This window comes from Melampsora larici-populina, assembly GCF_000204055.1.
Source record: "Melampsora larici-populina 98AG31 unplaced genomic scaffold MELLAscaffold_40, whole genome shotgun sequence".
Taxonomy (NCBI): Eukaryota; Fungi; Basidiomycota; class Pucciniomycetes; order Pucciniales; family Melampsoraceae; genus Melampsora; species Melampsora laricis-populina.
This window is the reverse complement of record NW_006768804.1, coordinates 526347-545660: the sequence shown is the minus strand read 5'-3', so window position 1 is coordinate 545660 and position 19314 is coordinate 526347. Positions and strand designations below refer to the sequence as shown.

Here is a 19314-nt window from a genome sequence, read left to right as displayed (position 1 = left end):
AGATCCTAGTAAGTTATAACACTTCACTTCTAGATCCTCTACTTCCCCTAAGTACTTTATATACTAGGTTGGTGACCTCCAAGTTGATAACCAATAGGTTGGTGACCTCCAAGTTAATAACCAATTAGGTTGGTGACCTCTAAGAGATAACCAAGATAGTGATCTTCATAATCACTCTTTATCCTGTTACTGAAAGGATACTGGAGAACCTTGGGATCCAGTTCTCATTATTATATTAAATTATAAATTGAAACCTCTTCTTTAAGAGTCAACTAACTGTAGTCTGCCAGGATTTGTCCCAGCAGACTCTTAGTTGTTAACCTTCCACCCTATCTTCCCCTTTCTCATTATCCTCTTCTCCCTTGTACCTAGTTCAGCAATTGAAATATAATAATCATTATTATACTTCATATTAAACTGCTCTCAGTACCACCTTTTAGTGAGTGTAGCCTCTCTCAAAAGAGTCACTACCCTCACAGAAGACGTGAGGTGTTCATCTAAAACCTCCATGAGGGCAATGAAAGTGGTCTTGTCCATCCAAAAGACCTTGTGGAATCAAACCTGACTACCCTCAAACACCTCTTTAGCGTACTCGTGTCCTCTGAGGTGAGCGGTAAGGCAGGGAGTGTTGGGGGATATCTCCGCGGCAAGGAGCGCTTGAGCTAGGATAATATTATTCTCAATCTGCTGTGGGAGAATTTCTTCACTACCATCTGGTTTGAATAAGTCTTCACTTTGAATTGTGAGGATAGAATCAAGGCTATCAATGGAGGTAGTTGGAGATAGATAATCCTACATGGTGGTTTACCATCAATTGTTTCAATTGTTAATCATTTGGTTTTGAAGTACCACACAATCTTTCCTGAAAACCACACATTACCCCACATCCCCCAATTAATTGAGAGTTGAAATTTTTACGGTGGTTTCAGGTCACTTAATGCAGTACACTTTTACACCACCAACATATTTACCTCGGATTAAAAAATCCGAGGTATCCTTGGATGCAAAACCTCGGATAGAAGCTTCCCGAGGTTTTGATCCGAGGTAATTCTCAGGGCAAAAAAATACCTTGGGCAAAAACCTCGGACAAGGTCTGTCCGAGGATTTGCCTCCAACGATGCCTTGGATTTCTCAACCCGAGGCATCTATGCTGGCAGTGTTACTTTATTATACAATAATCTTTGGCAACCAAACAGGCCCTAAATAACATCAGAGGGGTTTTGGGGGATTTTTGACCGGTTTTGTTGGTTTTTGAGGCTGTTGACCATTGTAGTAGTGGTGGTTTTTTGCTGTTGTTCCCCTTTTTTATTCATCATTTTCTTGATCATTATAAATTCATTTCAAGGCCTTGCTATTTGCAGTCCGCAAGAAAACCATGTAGGCCCTGACAAAACAGGGCCTACATGGGTGTTTCCCACAAAAAAGCACCTACAGTGGGTAGTGTCTAAAAGCATGGGATGTCGGGCTGGCCAAGAAGCTGATTTATTACAAACTCCATTTTATGAAAAGAACTTTCTCTACTATAATCATTGTTAAAAACAATATGTTCAATACAATTTTGGACTGCTATCAATGTGAGGATTCCAAATCTGCCCTTGGCTTCAAAATTGGATCAATTTTGTGGATTTTATAAACTTTTTTCTCGAAATACCTGATTTCACACGTTTAGGGACTACCCACTATACATCATAAATGTAGGCACTCAAGACCATCCAAAATGACGCCTACATGCTAAAAAAAAATTTGGTTACGCCTACATTCAGAATTTCAGAATGTTGGCGCAATTTTTGAGCACCTACATATCTGATTTGGAATGCAGGCACTATTTTTGAGTGACTACACGGGAAATCCAATGTAGGAACTGGAAAATGAGTGCCTACAATCAATTTTCAGCTCAAATAAGCACCTACATGCAGTCTTGCATATGTGGGCACTACAACTCCAGACTGGTCTGACGGGGAATGAAGAACAATTTTCAAGTCAAAATGAGAGTATTTGTGGGATACAAAGTTAAAACTGAGATTTTTTTCCCAGTTTCCCAGTTTTTGTTTTTGGCTGTGTTGGGAACTTTCCCATGTTCTCCCAGTTTCCCAGTTTGCGTTTTTGGCGGTATTTGGGAAACTGGGAAACTGGGAAAAAACTCCCAGTTTTAACTTTGTATCCCCTAATTGGAGAACAAAAAAAGCAGTTCAAAGTTGAGATGAGTGTATCAGAAGATGAGAAAAGTATTTTGGAGTCAAAATGTGTGTATCAGGACACAGAAAAAGCAGTTCGGAGTTGAAATGAGTGTTTTGGAAGACGGAAAAAGCAGTTGAGCATTTTGGAAGATGATGAATACACTCTTTTTGACTCCAAATTGAGCGTATCAGAAGGCGTAAATAGCTATTCGGAGTTGAAATAATTTACTGCCTTTTCCGGCTTCTGATACACTCATTTTGACTCCAAACTGCTTTTTCCGTCTTCTGATACTGTCAATAAGGAATCTTATTGAGAAAGGAAATAACCGTGTAGTAGTTGATATAGAACTGTTACAGGTTCATGACATATGATTTACATATGTAGGACAGCAGTTGACAATGGTAATCAAGAGAGAAATAGCAGGTTAAAGGCCAGATACGTGCATACTAACACTAAAAGGGCTTATAAGAGACTTGTAAGGGATTTTTGAGGTTGTTATAGACATATTGATCGGTTTATGAAGCTTGGTAAACTTGATCGGTTATTGTAAAGGATGAGAAACAAAAGAAATAAGACAAAAGCAAGGGTTTATATACCTGTCAGAACAAGCAGAAAGTGCACGGCAACATAAGAAAATACAAACAAGGAGGCTAATGTGAACATCGGCTGTTAACAACTGATCAATGATTGGTAGATGATCACATATGATTATTACAACAAGATCTGTGTGTGTAATGATCTACTTTTTGGTATTACTGATCTTTAATTCCCATGATCCCTGATTCACCCTTGTAATTCATTCTATTACAACCCTTCTTTTTAGCACGAGAGCCCTAGACATAATTGCAAGTTGGCTATCAGACTGAAGAGTGCTAATATTAGCTAATGAAAGAGATGACAATCTCTGTGACCGATGAGAGCAGAAGGTTACCTGAAGAGTGCTAATATTAGCTAATGAAAGAGATGACAATCTCTGTGACCGATGAGAGCAGAAGGTTACCTGCTCGAAGTAAAGGTAAAAATCGGTTTAGGATGATATTAAGCAAAACAAGCAATGCAAAGGAAGTAAAATATAATAACCTGAAGAGTGCTAATATTAGCTAATGAAAGAGATGAAAATCTCTGTGACCGATGAGAGCAGAAGGTTACCTGCTCGAAGTAAAGGTAAAAATCAGTGAAGAGAAGGAAAACAAGATAGAGGATATCGACACCTATTTATACCTGAGATACGGTCAACAAGAACACAGCAAATATAGCACACACAAACAATGATATCATAACATTAGTAAGAAGGTGATGTCATCGATATGAAAAGAATAGAGAATAAGAAAAGAATCAATCTAAGATTAGATAACCCAAATATTACTACTTCAATTGACATCCCTTCTTGGCAGCCATCACATTCCAATTAGATCAGTTTTAGATGAACAGCTACTAAGTTGGGTTCCCAATCCAACTTAGTTGCTGGAACTAGGACTACATGTGGTCATTAGAAAGATCATCATAAAACAAAGCACACAGGATCATCTTTCAAATTGATCTGTGTGTCATTTATTTGTTTGAATGATGTGTATCTTTTTGAATATTGTGTAAAAAGAGAAACAATAGAAATGAAGTAAATAGAAATGATTAATGAACATGAAATGAGAGAGAAGATAGACAGTTTGTGCGCTTATGCATGTAATTAGTGATGACATGTATTTATTTGTATGTAATTAAGTAGTACATGTTTGTTTTTACGGTTACTACATGTAATTGGTTAATGCCATGTAGTTTGTTGATATGTAATGAATTTATTGTAAGGAAGGTGATATGCCATTGAGGCGGCTTATGCCCTTTCTGACAGATACACTCATTTCAACTCTGAAATGCCTTTTCATCTTCCGATACACACATTTTGATTCAAAACTGCCTTTTTCCAACTTTCAACACTCTCATTTTGACTTGGAAGTTGTTCTTCATTACCCCTCAGACCAGTTTGGAGTTGTAGGTGCTGGATTTGTAGCACCTACATATGCAAGACTGCATGTAGGCACTATTTGAGCTGAAAATATAATGTAGGCGCTCATTTCCCTGAGCCTACATGTAGAAAATGGAATGTAGGTGCTCAAAAATACCGCCTACATTTCCTTTCTTGAATGCAGGTGTAACAAAATGACGCCTACCTGGTTTTTTCAACCTGTAGGCGTCATTTTGGATGGTTTCCAGCCCCTACATCATAAATGTAGGCGCTTTTTCATGGGAAACACCCATGTAGGCATGATTTGGCTGGCGCCTACATGGTTTTCTTGCAGGCTGCAAATAGTAACGGCCGCGCCTACATTGGATTTCCCATGTAAGCGCTTGAAAATGACGCCTACATTTCAAATCAGATATGTAGGCGCTTGAAAATTATGCCTACATTCTGAAATTTTGAATGTAGGTGTAACCAAATAACACCTACATGGGTTTTTAATGTGTAGGCGTCATTTTGGATTGGTCTGAGCACCTACATCATAAATATAGGCGCTTTTTTGGCAGCACCTGCATGGTTTTTTTGCGGGCTGCAGATAGCAACGGCCAATAAAAAAAGTGAAGAAATATGAGATCAAAAACAATGATTGAAGTTGAGACTTGAGGAACAGGGTTGATGTTGAGTTGAACTTGTATTTTTTTTGAAGGATTCCATTGTCAGGTTGAGTATCTGAGGGTGAGTAATTGAGTCCGGATTGGGGTAAGGGGCTGCTGTTCCAGGCTATGATTACATTGAAGCAAGGGGTCAATGATAGATTTGGGATCCTTTGGAACTGCAAGGGATGCCAAGTAAGTACAGATTAAAGCTTGAGGAGCTACCCAAACCCGTCCGTTTCTGTGCTGCGTTGCTGGTACCAGCTTCACAACACATCAAAACATCAGAAAAATCTGGCCCAAATGGGGCAACACACACTGGAAAAATAATGTATCTTTACAAGGTGAAAAATGATTGAGTTTAATGCACAGAATGATTAATAATGCAGAATTAATGCAGAAAAATGCAGACTTAATGCATTTTTAATCATTTTGTGTGAAAGATGTAATCATTTTTCACCTTGGAAAAATACATTATATTTGCAGTGATATTGGACAATGATCCAATCCAATGTGTTGCCCTGTGTTGCCCTCACATGGTTGTTGCTTTGTGTTGCCCAATGTTGCTCTTTGAGAGCAAAGCAGCGGCCCAATGTTGCTGAAGATTCCTTTGTGATCACAATATGGTGCCTGTTCAGCCTCAAGAACAATGGCTTGAATGCGTGTTCTGTCAATATCTAACTCCAACACATCCTTGAAACCATGGATAGAGTACTGGAGTACTGCAGATTGATTGTGGGATTGGGCTGGTTGATCAAGCAAGCCTCTAGATCCTGATGATCAAGAGCTAAGAAGACTTTATTGTAGTATCTCCAAATCATCTAGCCAGAATGTTGAAGTCTTTCTGAGGCAGGAGAATTTGATCAAGTGTTTCTGACAACAAAAAGAAAGATTATGATTTGTTCTATGACAGCAACATTTTTGTATCCTCGAGGTATTTTTTAAGTTGTATCATTAAGCAATGGAAATCCACTTTATTCATTCTACATCATCCTTGGAAGTGTGGCCCCTGGGCTTCTTTTGTAAACTTGGTGTGCATACATGGCGCCTGTAAGTGCCAATGATTGACACAAAACCTTTGGACGATTGGATAGCTCAATATGGTTTACAGCGGAACTATCAATGAGGAGATCCACGAGTTCTTCATACTGCTGTCTCATGAACCTGATCACAAGGAGACAAGGAGGTCAATTGATCTTTGTGAGATGAAAAATCAGGGTCTGATATGGTTCTGGGATAAAGGTGTTAAGTTTAGGATGACAGTTAACTATATAGATTATGATGATTAATTTTATCAAAAATGAATTGCATGATCTATGAAAGTAGATTAATTAGAAAAACAAAACAAAAAGGAGAAAAATTGAATTGTGGGATTTTGTGGCAACAAAATGCACTTCACTGACTTTCATGAAAGTACATCAAAGTAATCCAGCCTAGATAAATGTAGCCTAAGTTTTGATGGATATGTATAATATGATCTGAGAAAAAAAATGTGAATATGTAAAAAACACATGGTGACTTGTTTTGTTGATCAGTTTATTGAAAAAAAAGAGTGTGTTTGATTACAAAACTCTTGTTGTGGTTTTAACACACACACAGAGTACACACAGACTTGTTTGAAGACGTATATGTATATGAGATATGATATGATTTTTCATCTTTATGATCACGGAGTTAAGGGACCCAAAAAGAATCAATTGATCGATCAAAACATCGTTACAATTTATGAATCATGAGAGATCCTTGATTCAGATATGTACATAATCAAATTCCGATACTTACATCACGATCGTGAATCGGGAAATGTAATTTGTAGATCATTTATTTGATTTTTTTCTTTCGTATGAATAGGGTTTTGTTTGTAAAGAGATCATCATTTTTAAAGTTTTTAAAAGATCGTCGAGGTTATGGGTTTCTTTATCTTCTTTCCTTCTTACTTTTTGAAAATCTAAAGGAAGAAATGATTTCGATTATGAAAGACTTTATCTTTTCAAATTAGGTTATAAGAAAAATGATTTGATTTACAAGTTATGTTTTGTAGAAATTTCATCATCATCATCATCAAAAAAAAAGTTTCGGAGTTTTTTTTTTGTATGTACATCTCTTGGGTTCGAACTTCGGACCTCGAACTTCAAACTCCGAGCTTCGATTACATAAACTTGATGGGAAAAAAACTCGGTTAAATAGTTTATGAAGATCAGTTTACAGTTCACGGGAGAGTTCCTTGAGATACAACACATCAAGATCGTCATAAGTGTTATTCATAAGGTTCGAATCTCTTCAGATCCATTTCTTGTGTTCCCCGATCAAACACATGACGAGCGGAAGTCTCGAAGTTCCAAGTTCGAACCGAAGGCTTTTTGAGTTGTGTAGTACGGTGTTGGTTGTTGTATAATACTTAACGAGTCAATGGTTTTTGAACTGGATTGAATGGAACATCGACTTGAGTTGATTACATAAAACATACTCTATGATCTGTTGAAAAGTTTAAAAGGAGTTTTGATTTCTTTGATGTACAAGCTTGTACAACCATCTGTAGTATGTACACCTTAGTGCAATTCTCACCACATGGCAGCATGGCAGCATGAAGCCATGTGATGGAAGTTGAACGCTTTGAAGTCTGGAGTTGACAACAGGTCTTATCAAACAATACTCTTGAGTTTAACTTGAACTTGAATCCTCGATCAATAGTTTTAGATTTGAATGGTTGTAGTCTAGAATTCATAATTGTTGGTTGTTTTAGTATGTGTGTGTCTTCTCTACAAGATGAATTACTTTACTACACTTACTTAGATTTGTTTTTTTTCATCTTCTTTTTGTTACAACAACCATTGATTGACTTTACACACCACCTGATTTTGACACTCACTACATAAGTCTATCTACTTACATCACTCTGTCAAGTTTCAATTGTTGTTTATTTTTGGATCGGATCAAATTGAATGGTGGTGGAATTGAGTTGATTATTTTTAATGATTTGAAATTGAAATTTTACACTAATCATTAAAAAAACGACGAGGAGGAGGACGACGACGATTAGAATTGGTTTATAAACGAATTTAATTGGTGGTTTTGGAAACTTTGAACTTCATACTTACCTTCAAGTTGGTGTTTTGTTTTGTTCTTGTTCAGTAATTCTTCTTCTTCTTCTTCTTCTTGAACTTCATTTCAATTTTCAATACATCTTTAAGATCTTTAAAAGACTTGCAAAAAGCATTTTTACAAACATAAATCATCATTTATACATAAATCATACACTTTTAGTCTCAAGATCTGATTAGTCTTTTTTTCTTTCTTTGATTTCAGTTTACATTTACTTTTAGGATTCACTCTAATCTAGTGTTTTCTTGTTTTAATTTTAATTCCTAGATTCATATCATCTTGTTAACTTTATAATTCTTTGGATTGGGTTGGGATCATAATAAATACACTTTTATTTTTTTCATTTTTTTTTTTTGATAAAATCCATTCAAAGATAATTAATTAATAGATCAAAAGTTAATTTTTTTTAAGGGGGGGAGCAGATTAGAAGAAAGCAGAACATCAGATTTTATAATTTTATTAAGAAGGGTTTTTCCTTGGAATATATTGATTAAATTTTGAAGATTCAGTTTGATTCTATCAAGTATCAATTAATCCTTAAGATCAGATTGATTGATTGATCTTCAAGTTGACAAGTTTGTTTGTGTGAGTAAAAGTTTTGATTAAACTTGAATGTAGATCAGCTAGTGAATCCAAAATTGAAAGATTGATGATCTGATTTTCTGATTTGGTTTGGTTTGATTAGATAAGTGTGATCGGCTCAATAGTTTAGCATTACAGCAGAGTTGAGTTGACTTGCTGGTCTTCTCTTAAACTTTTTTGAATTTTATAGTTTGATTTTGATTTTTTGATCGATTGTTGTTAATCCAATCCAACTCATCAAACCATCAAATCATCAAACCAGAACTGATGAGTAGTAAAATGGCAGGACCCATCTTAAGCAGTCAATCTAATTCACATTCAAATCAATCTTCAATCTTACTTTCAAATTCAATCGATCCTTCAAATCATCAATCTTCATCTGCTTCATCATCAGCTTATCATCATCATCAAACTCAAGATTCAATTCATCATCCTATCATCTCAAAACCTACCTTACCTGGTATCGCTAGCATTCTTGCTTTTGCCGGTCAAGGTCAGTTTCTTAATCTCTGACTTTTCTTTCGATGGATGGATGATCATTAACCATCATTCTGATCTTTAGATCCTCATCTCTCAAGACATTCTACTACTTCCGATCCAACTGCTCATCTCCTACCGCTCTCGGCTTCTCATCTATCTCCAACAAGTGGTCAACTACAGCAATCACTCAGTAGGACTTCAAGAATCAAAGATGCTCATCATCTACTTCATCAATCTTCTTCTTCTTCATCCTCTTCTTCTTCTTCATCACCTTCATCCTCATCTGCACTTCAACCGAATACGATTGCTATCCTAAATGAAACCGAACGAGAGCATCATAGGAATCCAAACCAATCTACTCATGAGACTCGATTGGAATTTGCTCATTCTCCTCATCCACTCAGGTCTTCAACATCAAGTTTACCTTCAGTTCAACCCACTCATTCACCTATTCAATTTCTTACCACTGATCATCACCATGATCGGACATCATCATATCTCATCAGTCCTACATCCACCATCACTAGTTCACCTCATCATTCAAGAATAGATCAAATCATCCATCATCATGATCATCCAAGCTGTCATTCTCCATTCCAACATCATTCAAGGAAACTCAGTAATGGGTCTTCAGCTTCATCTACCTCGTTTCCAAGTGATTATGATCCGTTACCTAATGAGTTTGATCATTCGCTTTCACTGAGTTCTTCTAATCCTACTTCTTCAAACCTACCTCATTCCTTTCGTTCGACTTCTCAATCACATCTCTTACATTCGACTTCACATCAATCTTTAAGAAATCCACATGAACTTCGTCCTAGGATCGAGATCAATTCATCATTACCTATCCCATCCACTTCATCATCATCTACATCTACCATCAAACCCAACAGCACCGCCACCTCCACCTCAAGTACTACCAGACGACCGATTCAGTATCATGAAGACTCTCAACTCTTGCCCACAGATACATTACTTTCATCTACTTCAATCCAAAGTTCAGGTTCGTATTATGATGATACACCAGAGCCACGTCGAACAGATCTACCAACACCTCCAACACCTAGAATGAAGAGGTTTCAAGAAAGTATAGAAACCAGAAGACCCGAACCCGAAGCTTGTTCAATAAGTCTTGGACCCAAAGGATCATATCATCTCTTACACCATACTACTCAACCTTCTTCTGCCGCTTCTTCTTCTTCTCAATCACAAAACACATCAACAACAGAGCTTTGTCAACCGACACTGACAGGAACGGTGGCCTCTAGTCCGTTTACCTTTGCTTCTTCTTCGGGTACCAATCGGTATCAGTGTAATGAGACGGGATGTGGAAAGACTTTCTCGAGACCATCTTCTTTGAAGATTCATTCTTATTCACATACAGGACAGAAACCGTTTAAGTGTTTTAGATGTGATCGAGCGTTTTCGGTTCAAAGTAATTTAAAACGTCATCAAAGTAAGTCTTTCTTTTTAATTTGGATTTCGGATTTGATTTTTGACGGGTTTTTTTTTTTGGTTTTGTAGAAGTACATGAAAGGAGAAATGGAAGAGGATGTAGTCTTGGAAGTGGGAGTGGTAGTAGAAGAGAATCGGAATCGTCTTTGACTCATTTATCGAACCTTTCTCCTCATCATCATCAGTTACTTCATTCTTCGAATCTGGTAGCTAGTGGATCTGGATCTGGGAATGGGAATGGAAGTGTGGGTGGAGGTGGTGATAGTGAGGAAATGGAGGAGGATTGAAGTTGGGGAAGGTTTTTTTTGGAAACGGATTGGGAAAAGGTTTGGGGGATGGGTGTTTGGTGGAAGTGGATTTGGTGGAAGAAGATTTAAATTGAAGAAGATTCATTAGAAGAAGATTTAAATAATGGAAGAAGATTCAATGTTAGAGGATTTATTGGAAAAAAGTTCATCTTGGGATCCTGATCAATACCATCATTTCATTTTTTTTTACTTTGCGGTTACGGTTATAATTTGATATATAATTTTTTTTTGTAAATGTGAATGTGAATGTGTTCTTTGTTTAAGTGTTCTTTGTTAATGTGTTCTTTATTGAAATGTTTGTGTTTTGTGTTTTGTGTTTGTTTTGGAATGTTTTTGTGGTTGTTTTTGGAATGTTTTTTGGAATGTTTTTCTTTTTTTTTTCTTTTTTGGAATTGTGTTTGTTTAATTGATTTAATGGTTTAATTGTTAATTGTTAAATGTTAGAATTACTGTGATTGTTTGTAGCTTTTTTTTTTTTTGGAAAACCTTTACCCTTTTTTTAATGGTTTCTTTTTGTTTCTACATTTTTTACTTTACTTTGGTTTGATTTTGATTTGATTTTGATTTTATAATCTATTCTATACTATTCTATTCCACTTCCATCTTCAATCATTTCATTCCATTTCATTTCATATCATTCCATATCATTCCACTCTATTCCATTCTCTTTCATCCTATTCCATTCTATTCTATTTGATTTGATTTTATTCACTTCATTCAAAGATATCTAGATTCATTTTGTTCTTTTTTTTTATTTTGGATAACTTGGATTCTTTTGTTTATAATAGAAAAAGGAAGGAAGGAAGGAAATCATCACATATAATATAAAATTTTAATTAATTTTTTTTTACATTTTTTGTTCCTTGTGGGAACTTTTTGTTTGATTTGGGAGTTTGAGTTTGAGTTTGAGTGTGAGAGAATGGAAGAGCAAGGAAGAGGTGTGTATGTAGGGTTTTGAAAGTTTTTTTCTTGGATTTTGTTTTATTCCATTCACTGGGATTATTGGGATCAACGGATAATGATCATCAGATGTGTCAGTGAGGAATAAATGAAGCTCTGCTACCTTGACTGTGGTTCTGATGATCTGTCTTAGTTCTACTAGCTAGGTACAAATGAGTCTGATAAATTTGGTGTATAGATTGATACTGATTTGATTGATGTGTTCTCTTTTGGCCAGTGATCATGAGATCATGAGTGACTACCACTGGTGAGTTTGGATGACAAATCCTTTTGAGGTATTACTTGTATTGTTCAAATGCACATTAATCTAAGATTTGTATTTGATGATGCAGATGTTGAAAGATTGAAGAAGTGATCTAAAAGCTTGGTTTTTCCTTTTTCTCTTGAAGGCTTTTTGGAGTCAATTATCTTCTGTATTGGATATCTTCAAAAGAGAGAATGATCAAAGGGATTTGTGTTGGTTTGAAAAATCTAGATGATAGTGAAATTTTGAAGTTCCTTATGACCAGATCACAAACCTACTGGTAACTGACCTTTGAGATTTTTTTTTGCTAGAGTAAATGTGTTTGGTAAATGATTTATTGGGTTGATCTTTACTTTTTGTTGCTTCAAAATGATTTGTTGATTTTCTATTTTCCACTTTTGTAATGAAGCTACACTCATTCAGCAGTTTGAAAATTACTGTGTGATGAGTAGTTTCCATCAAATAACTAATTTCAGTATTTTCAAACAAACGTTTTTCTGGTTGGGTGACTGTTTCTTGTTGTTTTCTGTAAGTTTGACATATGGGTTTTGGGATTATTTTTGCTACTTAATTTATTTGAATCATTTTGAATTTTGATCCTGAATTTGAATCTGAATTTTGGAAGATTGTGATCCTGAAAGTTTTAATAGAATTTACCCTATTCTTGGTAATCTTGGTTTAGTGGATTCTTTATGTAAATGAATCTTCTCAGTTTCAGTACTTCAAAAAAGACATGCAAGGTTGTGTAGTATGTATAGATTTTTGACTTAGGTTTCTTTACAATTACAGTACTCAAAGCTGTGTATACTTTGCCATGTATGGTTTTTTGTTTTGTTTTGTTGCAGCTAGACACAGCCGGGAAAAAGTATGTCTTTGGTTTGAAGCTCAAAAATATGTACTTCTGAGCCAGAAACATAGTTTTTCCTGGTTGGGTGTAGTTGTGAAAAAAGAAAAAAAAACTATGTATGGTAAAGTATGCACAGCTTTGAGTACTGTAGATGATCAGGAGTTGTTTAAAGTTTAGAAACCTAAACAAGAATGAGAAAACGTTCAAGAGAAATGATATTTTTTGGGGGGATGATAGTTCATACATATGCAAGTGTTTTGAAGGTCATAAGATAAAAAGCTTGCATGGTTGATCAGGTGATTTGGTAATTAGACTAGAATTGGGATTCTCGAGGTTTTTGTTCTTCAGACTTTGATTTTGATTTCCATCCATTCTTGTGTTTCAGTATATCAACAGACTTTAATGATGATTTGTTCACAAAAATTGATTCAATCAGGATGGCTGATAGATGAAATGGTAAAGTGTACATAGTCAATTCTTTCTTTTTGGCTTTTGATCTTGATTGAACCACTGTGTACCCTCATTTAAGTTTATTCTAGATTTTTGGACAAGGCTGATTTGGACATTGTTCAGTGTCTACATGGTTGATTGAAAGGAAATCAATCAAGATCAGATGAACGACTTGAGAACCATGAAGTGTCTGAATTGACTCATTGCACAGATCAGTTTTGATCAAAGAGATTGAAGTTGATTGTGATTTTGATGAGTTGTGAGTTGAGTTCAATTTGGATTGACTGAGAAGCTCTTTGGCTGCTTGGTTTCCTGAGGCCTGCCACACATCATCAAGTCTTGTCCCTTAGCGCACAACTGGAAGACAGTTGTGAACAGTATAGGAAACCCTGTGCCAGCAATGCACGACACACAACAACACCCAGCAGCGGACACTGTGTTGCAGTAAGTACAGCAACAACAAACGGTAAGCTTTTGCACGGTGCCATGATCACCACGCAACAGCACCAAAAAAATGCTGAATTTGCTTTTTTGGGTAGTACCACAACAAATGTTGTTGTGGCGCAAAAAAATTGTTGATTTGATGCATCTTGTTGCACAGCGGGTCAGGCCCCAACCTTGAAATCAATTTTTTGGTGTGGTGGGGTCAGAATAACCGCAATGCAAGTGCAGCGCAGCACACAATACCTGTGTTGCTGGCCCAGGGTTGGTATAGGGAGAAGCGTTTTTCATGGGCACTCATATCAAAGCAATCAACTGGTGTGGTACAACAGCTGTGTATGTGGTATGTATGGAAATCTTAAACTTTCTAACAATCAAGAGAAAAAGATTGTGATTGTTAAGTAAGAGGACAATGGGTTTTTTTGTGTATTTGTTTTACAAATTCAGACAAGTTTTTCATAAGAAAACAATATATGTCAAGACCTTCAACTTGAAAAATCCCTTATAGATGTCACTAGCAGGCTCAAGTGAGTGGATTCAATGTGAGCTGGATTGATGTAGTCACAGTGTACAATCACTTATTTTATTAGGTAATGGTAGATGTATAGTAATTATTTGGATGTGATTAGGTACATATAACACTTGGTATGGTGATGTTTTTAGGATAAGTATGAGGACAAGTTTGGTCCTGTGATACACTAAAACAAGTGTTGGAAAAAAAGTCAAGGATCATGAAGTAGTCTTGTTCAAAAGAGACATGAGTTTGAGTTTTTTTTTGTTTTCTGGTAGGGCTGCCACTGCAACTAGGGTTTGGTCATTGAAGGTTTGAAAATCTTTTTGAAATATTTTGGTTATGTTTTGGTCATGTTAGATTTAAGATTGAAGGGTATGAAGAGGGTTTGTAATCCCTTTGGGTCTTTGTGGTAGGGTTTCCTTTTATGGTCTTTTAGACAAAGACTTTTGTTTTCAGATCTATGTGCTTGATCATCAGTTGGTCTTATAAACTTTGAGATTCAGTATGATTTTCTAGGAACAGATCATAGTACTAAATATGCAAGTAGATAGATATACAGCTGGATGATCATCAACAAGCTTATTACTTTGCTTCTTTGGAAGGATATTGGTTTGGTGTGAATTAGTTTTGATTCATATACTCCTTGAAAATCATTGGACTTGGAAAAGAAATACTTCAATTTACATTGCTTGAAACCCATGCTAAGTGTTTGGCAGCTGTTCCAAGAATAATTCAATTGAATAAGATTGGTGTTTGAAAATATATATGGGGCCTAAGACCCTTTACAAGTATGAAGAAAAGCATAAGACATGATTCCTTCATGAACTTCCAAGACATGTTTTTCTAGAAGAAGTGATTAGTTTGGATCTCAGAAGTTGTAAAGCTATATGATTTTTGATTCTTAATGTATTGAGAGAGAAAGAATTGAATAGGCTTTATGAGGAGCAGACTGTATAGATTTGATGACCTTGTAGAGTATTGAAGGATCAAACCAGTCAGAATGATGAAGTCACATTTGGGTAGCTACATAGAGCTACATGGCATGGATTAAGAAAACATCATCCATCAACTCTCAAGTCTCACACAAGTCAGAGCCGTAGATCCTTTAGCCAGGCGTTTTTGAGTAATGGAGAAGCAGAAGATTCGGACCATGATTATATTTTATGCAATGGCATCCTGGTATTTGGAGAAAGTCTTGTTCACAAATGGATTTGGAAATCAGGCTGAGTCGACAAATCATATATATGGTGAGGATCTCACTGAAGTGCTGGTTTCAATGTTTAGAAAAATATGTACAGGGCTACACGCCTTGATCAGTGATGAATTGATGCTAAGTTGACGGTGCATACAAGTCTGTGTTTATGTCCCCTGAAAGATCGGCAGTGAGCTCGGCAACATTTTTCCAAGTTGAGAATAGGTTTGGTGCTGGAAGTGATTCAAGCTGAACTCACGATAGAGAGATTAGCCTGAATCGGGGCAGGAAGCCCTAAATTGCAATATGGAATAAAAAGGACTATATGAATAGTTTTTATGTACATAAGCAAGACTCAAAGGCATCAGTAAGGTCCGCTATGGGGCGGCCTAAAAATCAAACTAAAAAAGGGAGAGGAGGGTGGGTTCGAAAATCTTAATTTAAGGAATTAAGAATCCTTGGAAGTCTTAACCAAGGCACGACTTAAGGATTGAGTTCCATGTAAAAGATCTAGGGTAACGAGAGTAACTGTACAGCCTGTATTGTGAGAACAATTTCACACTCTGAAATTCCAAACTCGGAAAATTTCTTTCCATGTTTCGTAACCTCTAGATCCTTTAACCAATCAACTTCCAAATACCTTCATAGTTTTTATACCAAAAGAATCATCTCTCGTGAATTGTTTTTGTAGAAGATCAAGATCAAGATGTCAAATTTCAATGAAGAAATGGAAGCCACCAAAAACAAGGTAAAAGCCGCTGGAACCAAGATAAAAATCACGAGGAAAAATCAGGAGAACAAAGAAAGTTCAAAAGCGACCACACGGAGTCAAGCGAACGCGGAAGCTAGCGGGAGCGCACCTCAATCAACATTGACAGAGGTACAAGGGGACAACAACGACGCCCAACATGATGAAGAAGCGAAAATAGATGAGCAGGCAGAGAACAACGGAGCACAAGGAGAAGCGGGTGGACTAGAACAAGGTAAGAAAGAAAAATTCCAATAACGCAGTTAGACTCGCGAACAACTCCAATACCACACACCATATCCTAGACCGCAGTCACGCCCCCAACCCTTTTTCTTGCACTCTCCTTTTATTCCCCCCCCTTTTTTCTCTCTACACCCATACACCAAATCCAAAAAATTTCCTAAAAACCCTTTCCCATACACACACGAGATCCTAGTCATCCCATACTATCCCAAACCAAAATAAAAAAATCCACGAATATGTCCCGAGGTTTCCTTGACCCGGGCGAGATCCCAAAGAAAGATAACAGTAGCGACAAAAAGAAAGTGCTCCGGTCACTTTGTTTCACCGAGGCAGGCACAGGCTATACTGTGACCAAATAAAAGAGAAAAAGTGGTTTTAGAAGAAATACACAGAGCCGTATCTCCAAAAGACCGAAATAGAAACCAGGATGGGGAAGCAGAGTCCAGATCCCTAGTAGAGTAATAGAAACGAGTGTTGGAAGAATGTAAACTTACCAAATTTTAAAAAAATTGCGGAACAAACGACAGATCCGATAGACGATGAAGCGAAAAAAGCCAGGTGGATGGCACGAACCGAGCACGAGTACTACTACGGTGACGCGGAGAGAGCCGATGAGATGCTCAGAGCTTTCAACGCCGTGTACGGCGGGGCACCACCAACCCAGGAAGACCGGGACAACATAACCAACAACGTTGGTAACAACGTAAACCGTAAACGCAAACCACCGGCAGAACTAGAGAGGGTGGAACAACACCCAAACCAAAGACCGAGAACAGAGTCTCTAGTACCCGGAGGAGACAGCGGTAGCGAAAACGACTACACCCCAGCGGAAGACGTGAGACCGGAGGCTGTCACTGAGCCGGCGAAGAAGAAACGTGGAACCGCGAGAAAAGAAGTCGACCAAAGTGAGGAGGAGGAGCAATCTGGTAAGCGATAGAAAGCGATGGAAAGCGAAAATTTAGCAACGGTGATGGTAGAAACACAAATAAGCTGACGGCAGGTGATAATTGTCGCAATGGTACAGAGACCGAGGACGGAATAACGTACATGTTTGGCAAGCCCATTGAAGGAACCCTCTTACTACCTCTCACCCCGTACTTCGAAAACCGGATGAAATCCCTCAAAGGATATGTCCAATTGACCGTGTTCGACCCGGCATGGATAGAGAAAGACCATCGACAAGTAGGGAAGAAGAAGACAAAAACCCTGAAAGAGCTACAAGACGACGACTTGACTGCGACATACTCAGGTCTCGTCCCACCGGAAGAATTACTGATGACCTATGGGGCATGGACGGACGCCATCGACCTCTTCATCAAATACTTAGAGTGTGAATACAATAGACCGGTTGCGGCGAAGATGTTCAGACGCCACAAAGAAAATGTGGTAAGAATAAAGAGGTCCACAAAGTGTTGGATGGTGGCATTGCGTTACTGCATGAAAGTCCGGTTGGTAGTAATGGTGGTGAAAAAGAGCGGGGGAAAAAGAGTCATGATAGACGCCGGAGTCCTGCACGAAGACATCCTTCGAGAGGCGAAAGAGGAAGCGGAGAACAAGGGTGAGAGGAGGTTCCAGGAGAACCCATACGTCGCAGGTGGCGGAAAAGAAGCCATAGACCCAACGACCGGGCAAACTAAGAACGAGGCGAAAAGAGCTTTCGCTTATCAAAACGGGAACGGAAATAACCAAAGTAAGTAATAGAACTCAAGTTCAGAAAACAAAATCCCAAAACTGACGGAATGCTACGATTCACGTACCTAGACGCGTCCTTTAACTCGACAGGCGGGAGTTTCAAGCAGGCCAACACAGGTTACCAAGGCCGAAACTTCATAGCAAATTTTAACGCGAACAGAAGAATCAGAGGTTTCTGGAACGCAGGCCAGAAGTCAGATGCGACCCAAGTGTTCGCAGCTAACAACACGAACAGCGGTAGGGGCAGGGGTAGCTGGCAGACAAGGGGAAGAGGCGGAAGCACGACGGGAGGTGAGAGCACGAGGACGGTAGCAGAGTTGGACAAACAGTGAGTCGGGCTGCGTGAGAGATAGAAGAAGTATTTTAGTCTAAAGTGCACAATATGAAATGAAAAGTAACTGTAAGGAGTACACGTGTAGGCAGGATATCATGGGTTTTACATTATGGGTTTATATAGTTTCATTATACCTTTCTCCTCAACGCCCGGCTTCGGAAAGTCCTCACTCCTCTGAGAGCCTTACTTGGACTTTTCCGGAGCTAGGTGAGAATTCAAGCTTTTCTCTTATTTCTCTGTTTCTTTTACTGTGTTTACTTTACTGACTCCTCTGAGAGCCTTGTAAATGGCTGAGGACACCGTGTAGACCTGATGATAATGTGCTAATCGTAAGCACCTTCTCCACAACCTCAAGTGTGCAGACTTGGGTATAAAACTAACCTGATGATAATGTGCTAATCGTAAGCACCTTCTCCACAACCTCAAGTGTGCAGACTTGGGTATAAAACTAACCTAAAGTTTTCGGAGGAAAAGTAAAGATGAGAATGAAAGATAAGCAAAAGGCAAAAGCTTCGATGTAAAGCTGATCTACTGGAATTCTCTTTCCAACAGATATGATTATATTTCTAGCTAACCTGATGATAATGTGCTAATCGTAAGCACCTTCTCCACAACCTCAAGTGTGCAGACTTGGGTATAAAACTAACCTAAAAACATAAACAACAAAAAGTAGAAAAACGTAAACAGAGAGAAAATAGATGATGTGATAACTGTTTGTATAAGTACCTAAAGTTTTCGGAGGAAAAGTAAAGATGAGAATGAAAGATAAGCAAAAGGCAAAAGCTTCGATGTAAAGCTGATCTACTGGAATCTACAGTATTGAGTAGTTAGTATACTACGATCGCGAGAGAAAAGGTAACGAGGTACTTACTCTCTTTCCAACAGATGGGGAAGAGAGTAAGACGAAAACGAGAAAAGATATATATAAGAAAACAAC

General features: G+C 37.7%; 2 protein-coding genes across 2 annotated transcripts; both read left to right on the top strand.

The window, feature by feature from the left end:
• Positions 1-10245: 10245 nt before the first annotated feature.
• Positions 10246-10401, top strand: MELLADRAFT_31902 (uncharacterized protein; the record flags this gene model as incomplete). The annotated part of the gene is made up of 1 exon (XM_007414033.1): positions 10246-10401. A coding segment is annotated over one exon (156 nt), but the record flags the coding sequence as incomplete, so codon positions are not given.
• Positions 10402-16913: 6512 nt separating this feature from the next.
• MELLADRAFT_91202 (uncharacterized protein) lies at positions 16914-18375 on the top strand (the record flags this gene model as incomplete). Its single annotated transcript, XM_007414034.1, has 3 exons — positions 16914-17277; positions 17352-18041; positions 18113-18375. The coding sequence occupies 3 exons, from the start codon at positions 16914-16916 to the stop codon at positions 18373-18375; spliced, it is 1317 nt and encodes a 438-aa protein (XP_007414096.1).
• Positions 18376-19314: the final 939 nt, after the last annotated feature.